Consider the following 12,841-nt stretch of genomic DNA (forward strand, 5'->3'; position numbering starts at 1 on the left):
TATTTGTTCAGTAAAAAAATTTTTTTCCACTGAGGAAATGTACGAGTCTGCAGTTAATGATAGTGCAGAGGATTTTCCCAAGGTTGCTGTTAACGCATATCCCATGGTAGTTTTTTGGGTCAAATTTATTTAGTCTTTTGTGGATTGGAGTGATCAGTCCTTGGTTCCAAATATTCAGGAAAATACCAGACCTAAGGATGACGTTAGAGTTGAACTATTGCCAATTGGAATTTGTATTTTATATATTTTATAATTTTGCATACCATCAACACCACATTTCATTTTTGGGTTGGAGGGTTTGTATTTTGTCCTGCAGTTTATTCAATGTAATTGGAGAATCCAGCGGGTTCTGGAATCCAGTGTGTTCTGGAATCCAGTGTGTTCTGGAATCCAGTGTGTTCTGGTCGTCTTTAATAGTTGACTCTAACATTTGTATTTGATCATGTATATGTTTTTGCTGTTCTTTTGTTAAAGAGCCAAAAAGATTGGAGAAGTGGTTTATCCATACATCTCCGTTTTGGATAGATAACTCTTCATGTTGTTGTTTGTTTAGAATTTTCCAATTCTCCAAATGATTAGTCTGTGGATTCTTCAATTATATTGAGCTGTTTTCTGGCGTGCTGCTCCTTCTTTTTTGAGTAGATCTCTGTTCAAGTAGACTGTGAGTTTGCTGTGATCTGATAAGGCTGACTGTGACTGTGAACGCTCTGAGAGACTCTGGGTTGAGGTCAGTGATAAAGTAGTCTACTGTGCTATTGCCAAGAGATGAGCTATAGGTGTACCTACCATAGGATTCCCCTCAGAGCCTACCATTAACTATGTACATACCCAGCGTCTGACAGAGCTGTAGGTGTACCTACCATAGGATTCCCCTCAGAGCCTACCATTGACTATGTACATACCCAGCGTCTGACAGAGCTGTAGGTGTACCTACCATAGGATTCCCCTCAGAGCCTACCATTGACTATGTACATACCCAGCGTCTGACAGAGGTGCAAGAGTTATGACCCGGTTTTGTTGGTTACAGGTTACATTGTCGTAGTTGTGCCTAGGGGGGTATATGGGGGAGGGAATGCTGTCACCTCCAGGCAGATGTTTGTCCCCCTGTGTGCTGAGGGTGTCAGGTTCTTGTCCAGTTCTGGCATTTAGGTCGCCACAGACTAGTACATGTCCCTGGGCCTGGAAATGATTGATTTCCCCCTCCAGGATGGAGAAGCTGTCTTCATTAAAGTATGGGGATTCTAGTGATGGGATATAGGTAGCACACAGGAGGGCATTTTTCTCTGTTGAGATAATTTTATTTTGAATCTCTCCTATTCCCCCCCAGGTCTAAGTTGAACCTGTCTCAGAAGACAGTCTCTCTGTGGTCGTGGGTGAACCGGCCCCAGGAGGTGGAGAGGCTGTCTAACCCGCTCTACGAGGCCAACTGTCTGGTTATATGGCCCTCCGTAGCCCCTCAGAGCCTGCTACTATGGGAAGGTAAGAACCCGGCTTCATTCCTATCCCCTGACCCCAAATGTTCTGCCTACTCCCAGGTCGGTGTTCTGTTTTGGATGGTTCACGAGTAGAATGGGTTTAGGGGAGCTGGACACTGACTTACTCGGACACACGACTAGCAACATCTAATATTTCAAACTACATTTTTGTGTGAGAGCTGTTCATTTTTACACTTAATTTATTTTTTTGATTTTTTTACAATTTCACAAAAAATAGGACTTTCAAAACAAAAAGTGTTTGTCTATTCCAGCTTCCCTCCCTTTTCTTAGTTTCCTGTTCACCTCTCAGTATGACCTCTTCCACTTCCTCTGTCTTCTGCTCTTCCTTTTTCATTCTCTTAGTATCTGTATTTATTATGGATTCCCATTAGTTCCTGCCAAGGCAGCAGCTACTCTTCCTGGGGTTTATTATGGATCCCCATTTAGTTCCTGCCAAGGAAGCAGCTACTCTTCCTGGGGTTTATTATGGATCCCCATTAGTTCCTGCCAAGGAAGCAGCTACTCTTCCTGGGGTTTATTATGGATCCCCATTAGTTCCTGTCAAGGCAGCAGCTACTCTTCCTGGGCTTTATTATGGATCCCCATTAGTTCCTGCCAAGGAAGCAGCTACTCTTCCTGGGGTTTATTATGGATCCCCATTAGTTCCTGCCAAGGAAGAAGCTACTCTTCCTGGGGTTTATTATGGATCCCCATTAGTTCCTGTCAAGGCAGCAGCTACTCTTCCTGGGGATTATTATGGATCCCCATTAGTTCCTGCCAAGGCAGCAGCTACTCTTCCTGGGGTTTATTATGGATCCCCATTAGTTCCTGTCAAGGCAGCAGCTACTCTTCCTGGGGTTTATTATGGATCCCCATTAGTTCCTGTCAAGGCAGCAGCTACTCTTCCTGGGGTTTATTATGGATCCCCATTAGTTCCTGTCAAGGCAGCAGCTACTCTTCCTGGGGTTTATTATGGATCCCCATTAGTTCCTGTCAAGGCAGCAGCTACTCTTCCTGGGGTTTATTATGGATCCCCATTAGTTCCTGCCAAGGCAGCAGCTACTCTTCCTGTGGTTTATTATGGATCCCCATTAGTTCCTGTCAAGGCAGCAGCTACTCTTCCTGGGGTTTATTATGGATCCCCATTAGTTCCTGTCAAGGCAGCAGCTACTCTTCCTGGGGTTTATTATGGATCCCCATTAGTTCCTGTCAAGGCAGCAGCTACTCTTCCTGGGGTTTATTATGGATCCCCATTAGTTCCTGCCAAGGCAGCAGCTACTCTTCCTGGGGTTTATTATGGATCCCCATTAGTTCCTGTCAAGGCAGCAGCTACTCTTCCTGGGGTTTATTATGGATCCCCATTAGTTCCTGTCAAGGCAGCAGCTACTCTTCCTGGGGTTTGTTATTATATTTCACATTATTTAACTAGGCAAGTCAGTTAAGAACAAATGACAATGACGGCCTACCGGGGAACAGTGGGTTAACTGCCTTGTTCAGGGGCAGAATGACAGATTTTTTCCTTGTCAGCTCGGAGATTCGATCTTGAAACCTTCCGGTTACTAGTCCAACGCTCTAACCACTAGGCTACACTACCATTCCCTCAGGACACTATTCTACCACCACATATCCACAACACAAAATCCATGGGTGTTTCTCAATATACATGCTACCGTGCTCCACAGTCTCATTCTCCGAGAGCGTTCTCCTACAATGTTCTCTTGAATACGTTCTTGTGAGGACGAGAGTGGAGAACACATAGAATATTCCATTTGTATTACCTGATGCTGAGCAGCATTCCCTCTACTGTATTACCTCACTTACCTCACGCTGAGCAGCACTCCCCCTACTGTATTACCTCACGCTGAGCAGCACTCCCCCTACTGTATTACCTCACGCTGTGCAGCACTCCCCCTCTACTGTATTACCTCATGCTGAGCAGCACTCCCCCGACTGTAGTACCTCACACTGAGCAGCACTCCCCCTACTGTATTACCTCAGCACTCCCCTTACTGTATTACCTCACGCTGAGCAGCACTCCCCCTACTGTATTACCTCAGCACTCCCCTTACTGTATTACCTCACGCTGAGCAGCACTCCCCCTACTGTATTACCTCACACTGAGCAGCACTCCCCCGACTGTAGTACCTCACACTGAGCAGCACTCCCCCTACTGTATTACCTCAGCACTCCCCTTACTGTATTACCTCACGCTGAGCAGCACTCCCCCTACTGTATTACCTCAGCACTCCCCTTACTGTATTACCTCACGCTGAGCAGCACTCCCCCTACTGTATTACCTCAGCACTCCCCTTACTGTATTACCTCACGCTGAGCAGCACTCCCCCTACTGTATTACCTCACACTGAGCAGCACTCCCCCTACTGTATTACCTCACACTGAGCAGCACTCCCCCTACTGTATTACCTCAGCACTCCCCTTACTGTATTACCTCACGCTGAGCAGCACTCCCCCTACTGTATTACCTCACGCTGAGCAGCACTCCCCCTACTGTATTACCTCACACTGAGCAGCACTCCCCTTACTGTATTACCTCACACTGAGCAGCACTCCCCCTACTGTATTACCTCACGCTGAGCAGCACTCCCCCTACTGTATTACCTCACACTGAGCAGCACTCCCCCTCTACTGTATTACCTCAGCACTCCCCCTACTGTATTACATCACACTGAGCAGCACTCCCCCTACTGTATTACCTCACACTGCGCAGCACTCCCCCTACTGTATTACCTCACACTGAGCAGCACTCCCCCTCTACTGTATTACCTCACACTCAGTCTGTTTGTCTGTGTGTAGTGCACATGTTATCGTGTGTGTGTAGTGCATATGTTATCGTGTGTGTCTGTGTTTAGTGAACATGTTATTGTGTGTGTCTATGTGTAGTGCATATGTTATTGTGTGTATCTGTGTGTAGTGCACATGTTATCGTGTGTGTCTGTGTGTAGTGCATATGTTATCGTCATTGTGTAGTGCATATGTTATGTGCATATGTTATCGTTTGTGTCTGTGTGTAGTGCATATGTTATCGTCTGTGTGTAGTGCACATGTTATCGTGTGTGTCTGTGTGTAGTGCACATGTTATCGTGTGTGTCTGTGTGTAGTGCATATGTTATCGTGTGTGTCTGTGTGTAGTGCATATGTTATCGTTTTAACACCACTGGACCAGGAGGGGGCAATATGCTGCTTGGTGTTTTATCACCACTGAACCAGGAGGGGGCAGTATGCTGCTTGGTGTTTTAACACCACTTGACCAGGAGGGGGCAGTATGCTGCTTGGTGTTTTATCACCACTGGACCAGGAGGGGGCAGTATGCTGCTTGATGTTTTAAAACCACTGAACCATGAGGCAACCCAAAAATACACCGAACTTGCCTAATAGGCAAGTGCCTTTCAGACTTTAATGTCAATTCCTGGACAGCCTTACGAACTCATGACTGGCTTACGAAGCTCACATGATCACATGACTGTCTTCCAATGCTTCGTGTGGGTTACCAGACGTCACTGAATTCCACCCTGGCATTCTCTCCCTGGCTGGGACTGGTTTGCTATCTGTGGCACGTGGACTGACTCTCTCTGCCCCCTCCAAAGTGCCCTGCGTTGTCTGCTTATTATAGGGCGTCCTTACTGACTTTAGGGTCACTTGAGTAGCAGTGACGCCTCCACAGAAGGTCAAAGGCCGGACGGGAGGCTTGCGTTCTAATTACTATTACATGAACATCGATGGACAAGCCAGCCGCGAGCAGACGCTAATCTTATGCCCGATGTCCAGCAGATGCGTTTTGTTTTGCCCGGATGTCTAGCCCGCCTTTTCCGTACTTGACGCCCTAGTGCTTCGCTTTTTCAAATAACTAAAAGCTAAAAGCTAATGGCTAAAAGCTAATGGCTAAAAGCTAAAAGCTAATGGCTAAAAGCTAATGGCTAAAAGCGAAAAGCTAATGGCTAAAAGCTAAAAGCTAATGGCTAAAAGCGAAAAGCGAGCTATTTGGAGTCTGGTTATGAACTTCTGTTTTTACCACAGCACGGTAAAGCAACACACAAGTTTATAATATTACCCAGAACGCACCGCAGCCTTGTGTGGCGTCCCCAATGTATTGATCCTGGACTGCTCGATCAATGACCACCTCCGGAGTTTGACTCATCTGGTGGCCATGAGGCATTAGTCCCTAGTTCTTCTGATGCCGTTTTAGATTCATACAAGACGGGTCAGATGCCACTTAAGTTCCCTGACCTCTAACCCTAAAGGCTGAATCATAACTTTTCCCGGTTTACACCACTTTCACTCCCATTGACTCCTATGCATGACTAAGGATGTGTTCATAAATTCACTCTGGCAGTTCAGAGAGAATAAAATGTCACATTCGCTGTACAGACTTTACAGTGAAATGCTTTCCATCTTCCCATCAATTTTAACCATCTTCCCTGTCCCTGCTGAAGAAAAGCAGGCCCAAACCATGATGCTGCCACCACCATGTTTGACAGTGGGGATGGTGTGTTCAGTGTGATGAGCTGTGTTGCTTTTACGCCAAACATAACGTTTTGCATTGTTGCCAAAAAGTTCAATTTTGGTTTCATCTGACCAGAGCACCTTCTTCCACATGTTAAGTGTGTCTCCCAGGTGGCTTGTGGCAAACTTTAAACAACACTTTTTATGGATATCTTTAATAAATGGCTTTCTTCTTGCCACTCTTCCATAAAGGCCAGATTTGTGCAATAAACGACTGATTGTTGTCCTATGGACAGAGTCTCCCACCTCAGCTGTAGATCTCTGCAGTTCATCCATAGTGATCATGGGCCTCTTGGCTGCATCTCTGATCAGTCTTCTCCTTGTATGAGCTGAACGTTTAGAGGGACGGCCAGGTCTTGGTAGATTTGCAGTGGTCTGATACTCCTTCCATTTCAATATTATCGCTTGCACAGTGCTCCTTTGGATGTTTAAAGCTTGGGAAATCTTTTTGTATCCAAATCCGGCTTTAAACTTCTTCACAACAGTATCTCGGACCTGCCTGGTGTGTTCCTTGTTCTTCATGATGCTCTCTGCGCTTTTAACGGACCTCTGAGACTATCACAGTGCAGGTGCATTTATACGGAGACTTGATTACACACAGGTGGATTGTATTTATCATCATTAGTCATTTAGGTCAACATTGGATCATTCAGAGATCCTCACTGAACTTCTGGAGAGAGTTTGCTGCACTGAAAGTAAAGGGGCTGAATAAATTTGTATGCCCAATTTTTCAGTTTTTGATTTGTTAAAAAAGTTTGAAATATCCAATAAATGTCATTCCACTTCATGATTGTGTCCCACTTGTTGTTGATTCTTCACAAAAAAATACAGTTTTATATCTTTATGTTTGAAGCCTGAAATGTGGCAAAAGGTCGCAAAGTTCAAGGGGGCCGAATACTTTCGCAAGGCACTGTATATACAGGGAGTACCAGATCAATGTGGAGCTATATACAGGGAGTACCAGATCAATGTCTCTCTCTCTCTCTCTCACTAATTTTCTCTCTCTCTCCCTCTCTCTTTCTGTCTCCCCCCTCCCCCCAAGGTGTGTTCCTGCGTTGGAAGCGCAGCTCCAGGTGTCTGGATGAGGCGTACGACGAGATGGTTCATATCATACAGTACAACAAAGAGCTGCAGAATAAAGTCAACAACCTCAGGAGACAGCTGGCCCAACTGGAGACTGAGGAGCCTCTGCTGCAAACACCATAGAGGGGAGGGAGGGGGGAGGGAGGGGAGGTGGTGGAGAAGGGGGGAGGGAGGGAGGGAGGGGAGGGGAGGGGGGGAGGGAGGGAGGGAGGGAGGTGGTGGTGGAGAAGGAGACAGCTGGCCCAACTGGAGACTGAGGAGCCTCTGCTGCAAACACCATAGAGGGGAGGGAGGGGGAGGGAGGGAGGGAGGGGAGGTGGTGGTGGAGAAGGGGGGAGGGAGGGAGGGAGGGGAGGTGGTGGTGGAGAAGAGGAGTGGGAGAAGGAGACGTGAAGGAGGAAAGGGAGCAGGGAGAGAGAGCAGGAGAGCAGGAAGATTAAAGGAGAGGTAACAACACTGTAGGTTACTACTCAAGCAACCTGAGGCTGTATTAAACATCTTGGACAGGATTTACCTGATCTTAGATCAGCATTCCTACTCTATCTAATGTTATTCATCATTATTCTATAAAAGGCCTTATTGATGCTCCTACTCTGAACTGCTTGACGCATACGGTCCCAGAAGAAGAGTACGATATGAACAGGGACGGAGGGATGGGGACGGAGGGACGAGAGACGGAGAGACGGGGACGGAGAGACGGGGACGGAAAGACGGAGGGACGGAGGGACGGGGACGGAGGGATGGGGACGGAGAGACGGGGACGGAGAGACGGGGACGGAGAGACGGAGGGACGGGGACGGAGGGATAGGGACGGGGACGGAGGGATGGGGACGAGGGACGGAGGGATGGGGACGAGGGACTGGGACGGAGGGACAGGGACAAGACACAGGAACGGAGGGACAGGGACGGAGGGACAGGGACGAGGGACGGAGTAGAGAGATTTTTGAGTACTTTAAAAATGCTTCCTCGTCTTTAAGTAATGCGGTAGATTCCTTTACACCAATCGGCTGGTGTTCGGTCAGTGACTGCTGGAAAGGTGAGAGAGTTCTCTAGAGCAGCACTAACTAAAGCCCAAGTGTATATATATATCTATCTATATTACAGACATGTAATATATATGTTCCTCATGCTACCCCTGGTCACTAGCCAGCAGCTGCCTGACTTTAGTAACCCCCCACCATCTCACGTTCTACATAAATAGATCCACACACCCAGGCACCTCGTCCAGATTATGAAAGGGGCTCTTATTGCTGGATATGAGGAGACTTTGAAGCACTACTCTGAGTAACCACGGCAACACGTGCCAGTAGCTGCACTGTGTACACACACTGGCTACTTTAGAACACACAGAACCACATACACACTGGCTACTTTAGAACACACAGAACCACATACACACTGGCTACTTTAGAACACACAGACCCACACACACACTGGCTACTTTAGAACACACAGAACCACATACACACTGGCTACTTTAGAACAGACAGAACCACATACACACTGGCTACTTTAGAACACACAGAACCACATACACACTGGCTACTTTAGAACACACAGAACCACATACACACTGGCTACTTTAGAACAGACAGAACCACACACACTGGCTACTTTAGAACACACAGAACCACATACACACTGGCTACTTTAGAACACACAGAACCACATACACACTGGCTACTTTAGAACACACAGAACCACATACACACTGGCTACTTTAGAACACACAGAACCACATACACACTGGCTACTTTAGGACACACAGAACCACATACACACTGGCTACTTTAGAACACACAGAACCACATACACACTGGCTACTTTAGGACACACAGAACCACATACACACTGGCTACTTTAGAACACACAGAACCACATACACACTGGCTACTTTAGAACACACAGAACCACATACACACTGGCTACTTTAGGACACACAGAACCACATACACACTGGCTACTTTAAGACACACAGAACCACATACACACTGGCTACTTTAGAACACACAGAACCACATACACACTGGCTACTTTAGAACACACAGAACCACATACACACTGGCTACTTTAGAACACACAGAGCCACACACTGGCTACTTTAGAACACACAGAACCACATACACACTGGCTACTTTAGAACACACAGACCCAAAAAATCAGAACGATTGAAAAGCAAATGTTGAAAAATATAAACAAGATCATCGCTGTCGAAATAAAACCCTATATATCCAAAATGAAAGCATATAAATAAATTGAAGAAAAAAAATCTGTTTAACCCTTGTCTTGGCAGACGTTACTACTGCCATTGCTGTTCTGCTCTAAAATAGCTTTTTGGGAGAGGTATTTCATGTGTAATATTGTCATTATACTAGCTAACTGCAGTAGATGGAAATGTGATTATGTTGTATGTTTAACACTACGATGAACCTGTTTTGTACGTTTCGTTGACTTGCTGTCTTCATTGGTCAACATGTCTTAAGATAACAGTATAGGGTGTTCATCAGGGTTAGGGTCCATTCCAATTCAGAAAGTTAACCAAATTTAGAAAATGTTCCTAGTTAAAAATGCATTGCAGAGAATTGGGAACGGAAATTGACCCCAAAACCTCGGTGGGCCGTCTTATCGCCTCAGACCAGAACATCGACCGTCATTTTCTGATAGTTTCCTGATGATTCTACACGTTGAGTCTCCGCCAGTCGTCGACACCACTGTCCTGCTGCTTTTAAAGGTTCCTCTTCCTGTTTCGGTTAGAAGAAGACACACGGCAAAAAGCTACTGACGCTGAGGTTGAGCGATCAAGTCATCTTATGACGTGACGCAAAGCGGCATTAAACCTTCTGGAAACTTCTTTTTATGACTCTCTTGTCCTGTGGCGTACGTGTTTCTATCGCGTGCGATGTGGTGGCGGTGTTGCCTATAGCAACCTTCCAAGCGCTCTCCACGCCTGCATCCTGAAAGGGCGATACCTAGTCCCCTTAGCCTAATGTAGAGGTCAAAGGGCGATACCTAGTCCCCTTAGCCTAATGTAGAGGTCAAAGGGCGATACCTAGTCCCCTTAGCCTAATGTAGAGGTCAAAGGGCGATACCTAGTCCTCTTAGCCTAATGTAGTGGACTATTTAGAACACAGGAAGTCCTTAAATCTATGAACACTCTGTCTTTAATAATGGGACTGACTGTCTACTTATAGGGGGGCTGCCTGCTTTCTGCTAAGTCATGTTGCAGGGTTGGCTAGCCAACAACTTTACAAGAGTTGGCCCCTGAAAATTACACTGTCATTTGGGTGAAAAGCTGAGCGACTGAAGAGACCGAGACGACTATTTGGATCTGTATATTGAAAGAGTTTCTGAAAAGGGTTTCGTGTTCGATGCCCGTTTTTATATTCCTATACTTATCTTGTAAAACCGCATAATGATTTGCGTGTATGAATGGCTTTTAGATGTCAAACTAGTTACAGCTTCAGAATGACAGGAAAGAGCTGTACATATTAGCCTTATATCGGTGTCCACTGTTATCGCGTGGGTTATAATTAGGCTCATGCTATGCTATGCTATGCTATCTATACTAATACATTGCTGTTATCGCTGACACAAGTTGTTCTGTTTTAGCCTTCTCACGTTCTGATTGACATTCACACCTCTGATCAGTGCAATTCCTTCTGGGGGGGGAAAAAAATCTAAGTTTAATCTAAGTTAAATATTTTAGTTTTTTTCTCTCGTCTCCCATTTTGATTTCTTCTGTCTTTATGAAATAAACCCTTTTATTGAGTGATTTAAATGAAATATGTTTTCTCGGGCATTAAAAGAGGATTGTGCTGAAGGCATTGACGTGTGTTTATTGTCCCTGTCTCAAGACTTATTTCAGACAGGTTGTGTTTCAGCTTCACACCGGACAGGCATACACTACATGACCTGCTCATCCAACATCATGTGCATTTAATATGGAGTTTGGTCCCCCCCCCACCCCCCCGTTGATGCTATAACAGCCTCCACTCTTCTGGGAAGGCTTTCCACTAGATGTTGGAACATTGCTGCTATAACAGCCTCCACTCTTCTGGGAAGGCTTTCCACTAGATGTTGGAACACTGCTTGCTTTCATTCAGCCACGAGCGTTGGTGAGGTCGGGCACTGATGTTGGGCGATTAGCCCTGGCTCTGCAGTCAGTGTTCCAATTCATGTTTTTACGGGGGTTGAGGTCAGGGATCAAATCAAATTGTATTTGTCACGTGCCGAATACAACAGGAATACACATTACAGTGAAATGCTTACAAGTCCTTAACCAACAATGCAGTTTCAAGAAAATGCCCCCAAAAAGTAAGAGATAATAATAACAAGTAATTAAAGAGCAGCAGTAAATAACAAGAGCGGTACAGAGTCAATGTGGAGGCTATATACAGGGTATTACGGTACAGAGTCAATGTGGAGGCTATATACAGGGTATTACGGTACAGAGTCAATGTGGAGGTTATATACAGGGTGTTACGGTACAGAGTCAATGTGGAGGATATATACAGGGTATTACGGTACAGAGTCAATGTGGAGGCTATATACAGGGTATTACGGTACAGAGTCAATGTGGAGGCTATATACAGGGTATTACGGTACAGAGTCAATGTGGAGGCTATATACAGGGTATTACGGTACAGAGTCAATGTGGAGGCTATATACAGGGGGTACCGGTACAGAGTCAATGTGGAGGCTATATACAGGGTATTACGGTACAGAGTCAATGTGGAGGCTATATACAGGGGGTACCAGTACAGAGTCAATGTGGAGGCTATATACAGGGTATTACGGTACAGAGTCAATGTGGAGGCTATATACAGGGGATTACGGTACAGAGTCAATGTGGACGCTATATACAGGGGATTACGGTACAGAGTCAATGTGGAGGCTATATACAGGGGGTACCAGTACAGAGTCAATGTGGAGGCTATATACAGGGTATTACGGTACAGAGTCAATGTGGAGGCTATATACAGGGTATTACGGTACAGAGTCAATGTGGAGGCTATATACAGGGTATTACGGTACAGAGTCAATGTGGAGGCTATATACAGGGGGTACCAGTACAGAGTCAATGTGGAGGCTATATACAGGGGGTACCGGTACAGAGTCAATGTGGAGGCTATATACAGGGTATTACGGTACAGAGTCAATGTGGAGGCTATATACAGGGTATTACGGTACAGAGTCAATGTGGAGACTATATACAGGGGGTACTGGTACAGAGTCAATGTGGAGGCTATATACAGGGGGTACTGGTACAGAGTCAATGTGGAGGCTATATACAGGGTATTACGGTACAGAGTCAATGTGGAGGCTATATACAGGGGGTACCAGTACAGAGTCAATGTGGAGGCTATATACAGGGTATTACGGTACAGAGTCAATGTGGAGGCTATATACAGGGGATTACGGTACAGAGTCAATGTGGACGCTATATACAGGGGATTACGGTACAGAGTCAATGTGGAGGCTATATACAGGGGGTACCAGTACAGAGTCAATGTGGAGGCTATATACAGGGTATTACGGTACAGAGTCAATGTGGAGGCTATATACAGGGTATTACGGTACAGAGTCAATGTGGAGGCTATATACAGGGTATTACGGTACAGAGTCAATGTGGAGGCTATATACAGGGGGTACCAGTACAGAGTCAATGTGGAGGCTATATACAGGGGGTACCGGTACAGAGTCAATGTGGAGGCTATATACAGGGGGTACCGGTACAGAGTCAATGTGCAGACTATATACAG

At 45.8% G+C, this 12,841-nt stretch overlaps 1 protein-coding gene and 1 long non-coding RNA gene across 3 annotated transcripts in view; one reads left to right on the plus strand and one right to left on the minus strand.

Moving 5' to 3' along the window:
* mtmr9 (myotubularin related protein 9) overlaps positions 1-7,229 on the plus strand; it is a 46,377-nt gene extending 39,148 nt beyond the window's left edge. The window contains exons 10-11 of one of the 2 annotated variants that reach the window (XM_036984566.2): positions 1,328-1,479; positions 7,039-7,229. In XM_036984566.2, the coding sequence (XP_036840461.1) occupies positions 1,328-1,479; positions 7,039-7,202 (316 nt within the window). In that variant the 3' untranslated portion in view covers positions 7,203-7,229. The remainder of the gene's footprint in view (positions 1-1,327; positions 1,480-7,038) is intronic. The other variant, XM_036984565.2, reaches the window with a different exon arrangement.
* Positions 7,230-8,402: 1,173 nt separating this feature from the next.
* Positions 8,403-10,903, minus strand: LOC149981368 (uncharacterized). The gene is made up of 2 exons (XR_016482765.1): positions 10,089-10,903; positions 8,403-10,048 (listed from the first exon to the last, which is right to left on the minus strand). It is a non-coding gene; the product is annotated as an uncharacterized LOC149981368 (long non-coding RNA).
* Positions 10,904-12,841: the final 1,938 nt, after the last annotated feature.

This window comes from Oncorhynchus mykiss, chromosome 8 (assembly GCF_057628025.1).
Source record: "Oncorhynchus mykiss isolate SJ-2025 chromosome 8, ASM5762802v1, whole genome shotgun sequence".
Lineage (NCBI taxonomy): Eukaryota > Metazoa > Chordata > Actinopteri > Salmoniformes > Salmonidae > Oncorhynchus > Oncorhynchus mykiss.